Genomic DNA, 10,014 nt, shown 5'->3' on the forward strand with positions numbered 1-10,014 from the left:
TATCCTGGCATGCACATCCCTGTGTAATCTCCTATCACCCAAACTAGTGCTGACTTATTTTTTCTTTTTTGGCTGCTCTGTGTCTTAGTTGCTGCATATGGGATCTAGTTCCCTGACCAGGGATCAAACCTGGGCCCCCTGCATCAGGAGCTCAGAGTCTTAACCACCGGACCACCGAGGAAATCCCTAGTGCTGACTTATGTAACCAACAAAACATTGCAGAGATGATCTAGAGTGATTTCTGAGATGAGGTCATTGACACTGTGGCTTTATCTTTGCTGGCTCTGTTGAGTCACTCCTTCTGGAGAAAGTCAGCTGCCAGATTATGAAGACCTTCAAGCAGCCATATACTGAAATCCATATTTTGAGAAAGTGAGCCTGTGTGACGAGAGGCAGCATAAAACTGCCCAACATGTGAGTAAGTCCCTGTAGAATCAGATCCTCTAGCTGCACACCAGCCTTCAGATGCTAGCAGCCCTGGCCAACATCTCAATTACAATCTTCAAAGCCAATCTGAACCAGAAGCACCCAGCAAAGCCATTTCCTAATTCCTGACCCATGGTACATATGAAAAAAATAAACTTTTGTGGTCATTTGAAGCCACTAAACTTGGGGGCGATTTGTTACCCAGCAATATGTGACTAGGGGCTTCCCTGGTGGCTCAGAAGGTAAAGAATCCGCCTGCAATGCAGGAGACCGAGGTTCAATCCCTGGGTTGGGAAGATGCCTTGGAGAAGGGAATAGCTAACCAGACTAGTATTCTTGCCTGGAGAATTCCATGGACGTAGGAGCCTGGCGGGCTACAGTCCATTGGGTCACAAAGAGTCAGACATGAGTGAGTCACTAACACTGCACTGGAATATGTATACTAACACAGTATATATGTTTATACACATATTGTGTGTATACACACCCATGTATACATATAAACACACATGAAAAAGCATGTATTCAAGAAAAGGTTAATGGTCGGTGATTTTTGCTGGCTTTCTTTACACATTTACAGATTATCAACATTTTTTACAATGAATATACATTGATTTTTTAAATATTCTTTAAATAATTAGATAAAATTGTAAGACTTTTGTTTTTTAAAACAATTTTGAAAATATAGTAAGTTTAAAATAAAAATAAATCATTTAAAATAATTAAAAACATATAATTTAAAAATAATTTTTAAAATATATTAAAAGACTCAATTTTATTTTAAACACTCCCCCCCCGCACCACGTGAAGAAAAACATTCTCACCTGCCAAATGTCCTCAGTGTGTTCCCATCAGGAACTTGGCCAGCACTGACCTCCCAGGGGAAGAAATAGATCCCAGGTTTGGGCAGCATTATTGCTCCTGTAACCAAATAGTTGACACAGATTTTTGAAGATAATGACAAACCAAGCCAACCATGAGATGGAGATTAACAGATGTGAGACCAGCAACACCTGAAAAGCTAGTTCCAGGGGGAGGTGTTTTAAAATTTAAAAAGATTTTTTGATAGATCTATGTGGAAAGTGTTATTTGTTGTTGTTTAGTCGCTAAGTTGAGTATGACTCTTTTGTCACCCCACCGACTATAGCCAATCAGGCTCCTCTGTCCATGAGATTTCCCCGGTAAGCATACTGGAATGAGTTGCCACTTCCTTCTCCAAGGGATCTTCCCGACCCAGGGATAGACAGAACCTGTCTCCTGCATTGGCAGGAGGATTCTTTACCACTGAGCCACTTGGGAATCCAGAAAGTGTATTATTCCCACTCTAATTCCTATGCAACCATTTCCCTCCTCAAGCCCCTAAAAGGGTCCGTAAAAGGCAGATAACAATATGACTTCTGTCACCCTAGTATGAAAACTCTCATAGCCAATACATAACGAATGAGTATACTTTATTTCCTTTCAACTTTATTTACAAAAACATGCATGCAATGAGTTGGCTTGGCCCATGCTGATGTTTGCCAATCCCTGCCAAGGTGAACCTGTTTTCATAAAATATTTATCTTTTTATTATGCAAATAAAGACAAAGATGAGTATATCTTTATTTTCCATCTATATTATAGTATACAAGCTGTTCTTGATTTTTTTTTCACTTCATATATTTTGACACTTTCATAGTTGTACATAAAAGATGTCTTCACATTTTTAAAATAAACTTTATGGAGAAGGAAATGGCAACCCACTCCAGTACTATTGCCTGGAAAATCCCATGGATGGCGGAGCCTGGTAGGCTACAGTCCATGGGGTCGCAAAGAGTCAGACACTCCACAGACTATACCAGAAGGCTCTGGCGTCCTGCTGTTTATCTTCCATGCAAACTTTCTGGGTAAAGAGGTCATTGCTTGCCTCTGTGGACCATGTAGTGTACAAGCTGTTGTTTTAAATGACAAATTTCAACTTCCTGTTTTTCTGGGCAGTCATTTTGTTTACTGGTTCAGCCCTGTAGCAGGCCTCAATAAAATGTTCATAAGGCTGACGGAAGCACCTTCTACTGAGGTTAAGTTGCTAATAGGTGCGTACAGAGTACAGCTACAGTGACCAGAAAGAATTGCAAGAGTTACTCTTAAGACCTATTTCTAAATACTCTGTGAAGCAGTTTGGATTTCTGGCACAGCTAACATTTCCAAATTTAAAGTTTCTTCTGTAGGCCTCTTGCATTGAAGGCCAGTCATCTGTTACAGTCCCTTAAGATGGGACACAGCGGGTCTAACATAAAACGCAGATGTAAGTACTTGTGCAAGTAAAAATAATAATAATAATAATAAAAAATAAAATAAACTTTTATTTTTGAATGATTTTCATTTTTTTCAAAATGTTAGATAAATGCGGATTTAGGACTAACTAAAGTCATCCTGAAAATGTTGGCCTTCAACTGTTTCTGGATTGGACAAGCAAGTGGAGATCTGAACCAAGAAAATGGTAATTAAATAATTTCAAGATCCTTCTGAAAATCAGATGACACAGCTCTACTCCCAAAGTTTAAGGTAACCTGGAATCTTGCACAAGTGTTTGCAATATCCTCTGGCAAGGAGGTCATGCGGGATGGTTGTTGACCCATGTTCCACGGTCACGTCAGTGTCGTGTGCCAAGAATGAGTTTGGCCAACGTAGTGGAGAAGCAACTTATTCAGGGGTTCCTTCCAACACAGACATCCTTCATAGCTGCGACCTTTGAGGGAGCTATCTAGTTACCAGAGACAGCTCCCTAATCGTCTCTGGCCTGAGAGAGAAGCAAAAAACAGAACCAAACCCCTAAAACAGTCAAGAGAAGGAAAAAAATATAGTGGTTGTGCTTGTTGATAATGAGGACAATCCCATCCAACCTAGCAAATGCTGCAACTTGAGAATCTTTTTTAAAGTAATTCTTCCACTCTCAAGTACCATGTATAAGTTAAACTATAAGTAACTGGGTCATTAATTTTTATTTTTAAAATTACCATGCAGAAGCACTGACTCTTTGAGGGTGGGGAGGAAAATCCTTTGTAAATTTTTTTAAAGTTATAATTTTATTTATTCATTTATTTTGGGTGCATTGGGTCTTTGTTGCTGTCCCTAGCTGTAGCCCGTGGGAGTTACTCTTCATTGCGGTGCATGGGCATCTCATTGCAGTGACTTCTCTTGTTGTGGAGCATAGACTCCAGGCATGCGGGCTTCAGTAGTTGCAGCACACAGACTCAGTACTTGTGGCTCCTGGGCCTAGCTGCTCCTCCTTAGGCAGAATCTTCCCAGACAAGGGGTCAAAGCTGTGTCCCCTGCATTGGCAGGCAGATTCTTATCCACTGTACCATCAGGGAAGCCTTCTTTTGTAAATTTTAACCTCAATTTTTTTTTTCAAACAAAAGTTGCTATGTGTTTATTTAGATATTTCTGTTGACTTAATAAGCACAGCTGGCTCCATAAATCATTATCCATATATTATCGCACACTCAAGAACGTTTCTGTGAAGATATATCAGAACAGGCTTCTCCTGTGGCTCAACTGGATTTCAAATAATCTCTCTAGAAATCTGAATAATGGTACAACCTGTACTTCAAGCCTTTTTATTTCTCAAGGTAAAATATCCACTTCTAGGAGAAAAATCCATGGTATGAAAAATATTCCTTTTAACAACTGGGAAGTTTGAAAATACTGTACAGGAAGGGTGGTGACCCAATCTAACTGCTTCTTTCATCTTTTCTGAAGGAATTGCCCAGGTTTCTGCAGTGGGATTGAAGATTGAGAAGTAACACTTAAAACTAAGTTCATCATAGCTTTTGTCGGCTTAGGACTTGTTTTTTGTGGACAAGAAACTTTATTATACATGTTTACCGGTCCACAATTAGAACAGGTTACTGGTTTACCACAAAAGGGTAAGGATATAACTCAGGAACAACCAAAAAGGAGAGATGCATAGAACAGAGGAGGTGGGGTGGGGTGTGGCGCTTCTATGCCCTTTCCTGTCACTTGCCCAGCCCATCCCTATGTTCACCAACCCAGAAGACATTCATTCGTGTGTTTAAAGTTACAATTCTGTTAGTCTTATATCACACAATGAATCGCCCAATGCTAAAACTCAAGTTATGTCACATGATTTGACCTATGGCCTCAAAAGATTCTATCACATGGGGATTACTTCCAATTTAAGTGTGATCTCAACTAAATTAATTTTACAGTGACCAAATAAAATGACTATTTATGCCTTTAAAAGTTTTGCAATCACCAGAGTAAAAGTAAATTCAGGGAAGAATCATCAATGGATGTGAAAAGTTATTGGGTAAAAGTCTGAAGAACAGGTTATTTAGGGACTTCCCTGGTGGTCCAGTGGCTAGGACTCCATGCTCCCAATGCTGGGGGCGCCAGTTCAATTCCTGGTCAGGGAACTAGGTGCCACACGCTGCAACTAAGAGTTTGCACGCCTTAACTAAACAGCCTGCAAACTGCAACAAAGGTTGAAGATCCCGCACAATGCAACTATGATCTGGTGCGGCCAAATAAAATTTTTTTAAAAGAAAAAGAACAAGATATTTATATGGTCTCAGCAAGTATCTCCCCCACAGACTACTTAATAATTACAAAGGGGAAAACAGTCTAGTTTATAATGAAGAAAATGAACAAATACAACCTTCATGTGCCTCCTGGATGTGACGCTCAGAGGACACATTGCTTCTGTGATATTCCTGTAGAAAATGCATAATCTGAATCTAATCATGAAGAAATATCAGACAAATCTGAATTGAGAGACATTCCGCAAAGAAAGCGTCAAAATCATGGAAGACAAAGAAATCGCTCTAGTTAAAAGAGACTCAAGTGATGTTAGATCGCATCACCAACCAGGTGGACATGAATTTGAGCAAACTCCAGGAGACAGTGAAGGACGGGGAGTTTGGCACGCTGCAGTCCACGGGGTCACAAAGAGTCGGACACAACTTCAACAACAACAACAACAGAAGTGACAGGACAACTGTTACGGGTGGCATTCCTGCACACCCCCCCACAAAAAGTAAAGTTGAAGTCATAACCCCCAGGACCTCAGAATGTGACCTTCTATAGAGAATCCTCAGAGGTAACCACGTTAAAATGAGGTCATTCCTGAGGGCCTCATCCAGTATGACAAGTATCTTTCTAAAACAGGAAAAGTCTGGACAGGGACAGACATACACAAAGGGAGGAAGCCAGGTGAAGATGAAGGCAGAGATAGTACACAAGCCAAGGAACACCAACGATTGCCAGCAAGCTGTCAGAAGCTGAGAGGCATGAAGCAGGTTCTCATTCACAGCCTCAGAAGGAACCACCCTGCTGACACCCTGACTGTACACTTCTGGCTTCCAGAATTCTGAAACAACAAATCCCTGTTGCTTAAGCCACTTGGTCTGTGGCGCTTTGTTATGGTAGTTCCAGCAAACTAATACAGCTAAATATTAACTCATGATCCATGGACCTTGCCTGGGAGGAAAAAACTGTGATAAAGGATTTCACTGGACAATCGTAAGTCCACAGAAAGGTTTGGAATAGTATTGTATCGACATTGTGTCCTTAATTTGATAACTGCCATTCTCCTGTTCACGTCTTCCATTTACGTGGGTCCTTGACAGGGAGAGGAAATAGACAAAAGAGGATGATGTTTCAACCAGAACCAAGTCCTGTGGCTTTAATACCACCTACCAGCCACCCTCTCTATCTCTTAGAGCCCCATTGTCTTCTGTTTGCTCAAGCCCAGGAGTCATTCTTTTTTTTTTTTTTTAAGTATCTATTTATGTATTTCTTTCTTTTTTTGGCTGCTCTGGGTCTTAGTTGGCACACAGGATCTTTGCCGTTGCCTGGGGATCTAGTTCTCTGACCAGTGACCCAACACAGCCTCCCTGCATGCGGAACTTGGACTCAGTCACTGGACCATCTGGGAAGTCCCTTGTTGTTCAGTGGCTAAGCTGTGTCCAAATCTTTGCGATCTCATGGACTGTAGCACACCAGGTGCCTCTGTCTTCCATGATCTCCTGGAGTTTGCTCAAATTCAAGTCCATTGAGTTGGTGATGCCATCTAACCATCTCATCCTCTGCCACCTCCTTCTCCTTTGCCTTCAATCTTTTCCAGCATAGGGGCTTTCCCAGTAAGTTGGCTCTTTGCATCAGGTGGCCAAAGTATTAGAGCTTCAGCTTCAGCAAAAGTCCTTCCAATGAATATTCAGGGTTGATTTCGTTTAGGACTGACTGATTTGATCTCCTTGCTGCCCAAGGGACTCTCAAGAGTCTTTGCCAGCACAGTTTGAAAGCATCAGATCTTTGGTGCTCATCCTTCTTCATGGTCCAACTCTCACATCTGTACATGACTGGAAAAACCACAGCTTTAACTATATGGACCTTTGTCGGCAAAGTGAAGTCTTCGCTTTTTATTATGCTGTCTAGGTTTGTCATAGCATTCCTTCCAAGGAGCAAGCATCTTTTAATTTCATGGCTGCAGTCACCGCCCTCAGTGATTTTGGAAGTCCCTTAACCACTTCTTATTATAACTGTTAAAATTACAAGTCTCCATTGGCCCATAGTGCCACTTGGAGTCTGTGCCTGTTTTGCCATCACCCCTCCTCCAGCTCACCTTCACCTCAGAACTACACATTTGCTTTGTCGCAGACTTGAACAGGCTTCCCCACACTTTCACGTGGCTGGGTCTCTCTCCTCAGCTCTCAGGCTGTCTATCTCCTTGGTAAGACCGGCCCTGTCCACCTCATCTAAAATGGCATTCTCTCCACCCCTAGTCACTCCATCCTCAGTGCAGTCCACTAAATAATAGAATTTCAAATAACAAGATCTGTTTTCTTGATTAATGTTGATGTCTCCCACTAGCTTATCAGTTCCATGAGGGCCATGACTTGGCATACTCCCTGGTATAGCCCCTGTGCCTGACAGTGTCTGGAAAATTATTAAATATTTATCAGATGTATGGATATATTCATGAAGAAGAGAGTGAAAACCAAAACCATTTACCCCCCCTACAATCAGGCCATTCACAGAGAACCCAGACTACATCTTACTGCCCACATTAACTTAACTTCGTGGTGTTGAGTCTTTGTTAGCATCTTTTACTATTCCCGACTGTCCAGTCCAGAAAGAGAGTTTGAATACCAACACCTAGCTTGTTCACTGAGATTTTTTGAGTTGCCCTTTCCGCTAATTTTGACTGTTGTGCAGTGGTTTGTACCAAGTCTTAATCAAAACCCTGAACTAAGAGACTCATCTTAAAGAATTGATGCTTTTGAACTGTGGTGTTGGAGAAGACTCTTGAGAGTCCCTTGGACTGCAAGGAGATCCAACCAGTCCATCCTAAAGGAGATCAGTCCTGGGTGTTCATTGGAAGGACTGACGTTGAAGCTGAAACTCCAATACTTTGGCCACCTGATGCAAAGAGCTGACTCATTTGAAAAGATCCTGATGCTGGGAAAGATTGAGGGCAGAAGGAGAAGGGGACGACAGAGGACGAAATGGTTGGATGGCATCACCAACTCAATGGACATGGGTTTGGGCGGACTCCAGGCGTTGGTGATAGACAGGGAGGCCTGGCGTGCTGCGGTTCCTGGGGTCGCAAAGAGTTGGATACAACTGAGTGACTGAACTGAACTGACTATGGAGTAGGAAATGGCAACCCACTCCAGTACTCTTGCCTGGAGAATCCCATGGACAGAGGAGCCTGGCGGGCTACATACAGTCCATAGGGTCACAAGGAGTGGGACATGACTTGAGTGACTTAGCACAGCACAGCAACTTGGATTAGTTTTTTGGTGCTCCCCTTTACTGTGTCTGAAGTGAATGCCTCACTCACTTTACCTTATTCTCAGCACTGTTATTAAAAACTGATGCAATAAGAAACAGATTATTAACTAGATAGCTTTAAAAACACGATTAGGAAAAAAAGGGGGGGGGCGGAATTAGCATGTTGTTTAAAGTTACAAAGGTAAGTGAGAGATAAAGGAGATGGGTAGTGTGCCATATCTTCATTACCATGGCATAAGGTCAAAAGATAACTAAAGTGAGCAAATCAAGAAATACTAAGTATTTTACTTCAATATTTAGAAATCAAAACTAAAAACACAGTTTATTATGATTAAAAGTGGCTGCCTCTGAGGATGAGGAAGTTCTGCTTCTCATTAAAAATCCTCCTATTCTAACATTTTTTAATGTGTGCTTTTTACTACTTTGATGAGGAGGATTGTGAAAATGAAAGTGGATTCCAAGACCTCTAAGCACACCTGGTGCTTCCCAGGTGACTCAGTGGTTAAAGAATCCAACTGCCAAGGTAGGCTCGGCAGGAGATGGGGGATTGGATCCCTGGGTGGGGAAGATCCCCTGGAGGAGGAAATGGCAACCCGCTCCAGTATTCTTGCCTGAAAAATCCCTCGGACAGAGGAACCTGGAGGGCTGCAGTCCATGGTGCTGCTGAGTCAGACCCAACTGAGCACACACAAGCACACTGGCAATTTGTCTAAGTCCACACTCAGTAGTCGTGTACGGATGTGAGAGTTGGACCATAAAGAAGGCTGAGCACCCAAGAATTGATGCTTTTGAACTGTGGTGTTGGAGAAGACTCTTGAGAACCCCTTGGACTGCAAGGAGATCAAACCAACCTGAATATCAATAAAGGAAATCAATCCTGAATATTCATTGGAAGGACTGATGCTGAGGCTTCAATACTTTGGCCACCTGATGCGAAGAGGCAACTCATTGGAAAGGACCCTGATGCTGGGAAAGATTGAAGGCGGGAGAAGGGGAGAGCAGAGAATGAGATGGTTGGATGGAATCACCGACTCAATGGACATAAGTCCGAGCAAGCTCTGGGAGTTGGTGATGGACAGGGAATGCTGGAGTGCTGCAGTCCATGGGGTCGGAAGGAGTCGGACAGGACTGAGCGACTGAACTGAAGCCCCCACCCATGCCCATAAAAAACGCGGGGACGGGGGAGCGCTAGCTATCTCACGGCTCCCCCGCAGCCTTCGCCTCTGGCAGCAGAGATGCTATTCTCTTAACAAGTGATGGTTGGAGCCTCTCATCAGTGAGACCTTTTGCCTCCACTCTTCGAGGGTTTTGGGAAAACCCTACGACCTCCCCGAGCCAACTCAAGGAGCCGCGGCTCACCCGCTGCAGCCTTGGAACCCCCCCTCCCCCTCTCACGTCCCCGGGAGGACTTGGCGCACGGACCCGGAAGCGGCGGCTCGGGCGGGTCTGGGGCGCAGGCGCGGTCCTCCTCAGCCGCGTGGTCCCGCCCCTTCCCAACCCCCAGGCGAAGCTGTGTGGGCGCGCGGGCGGCCAATGGCCGCCTCTTTCCGCCCCGTGGGACCGCCTGACGAGTGACGGGTGGGTTGCTGAGAGCGTCTCGGTTCCCCCCACGCCCACCACCACCACCTGGGCAATTCCTTGACCTTCTTCCGGGGTCCGCTTGTCAGAGGGCTGCTCTGAGGCGCCACTGGCCGAGAACAGGGGACTCGCCCGCCCCGGCGGCGCCCACAGCGGCACAGCCACCGCCTGACGCTCCGTCCGCTATCGGTCACGCGCCTTGGGGCCCCGGTG

The 10,014-nt window shown here is 44.0% G+C and overlaps 1 protein-coding gene across 3 annotated transcripts in view; it reads right to left on the reverse strand.

Annotated features, from left to right (window-relative positions):
• The window catches only part of TEN1 (TEN1 subunit of CST complex), a 26,173-nt gene extending 16,159 nt beyond the window's left edge, over positions 1-10,014 (reverse strand). The window contains exons 1-3 of one of the 3 annotated variants that reach the window (XM_043905473.1): positions 9,867-9,998; positions 5,087-5,141; positions 1,251-1,347 (exon numbers count right to left, since the gene is read on the reverse strand). In XM_043905473.1, the coding sequence (XP_043761408.1) occupies positions 1,251-1,339 (89 nt within the window). In that variant the 5' untranslated portion in view covers positions 1,340-1,347; positions 5,087-5,141; positions 9,867-9,998. Of the gene's footprint in view, positions 1-1,250; positions 1,348-5,086; positions 5,142-9,849 lie in introns of all 3 variants that reach the window. The other 2 variants (XM_043905471.1, XM_043905472.1) reach the window with 2 other exon arrangements.

The sequence above is a fragment of the Cervus elaphus genome, chromosome 5 (assembly GCF_910594005.1).
Source record: "Cervus elaphus chromosome 5, mCerEla1.1, whole genome shotgun sequence".
Classification (NCBI taxonomy): domain Eukaryota; kingdom Metazoa; phylum Chordata; class Mammalia; order Artiodactyla; family Cervidae; genus Cervus; species Cervus elaphus.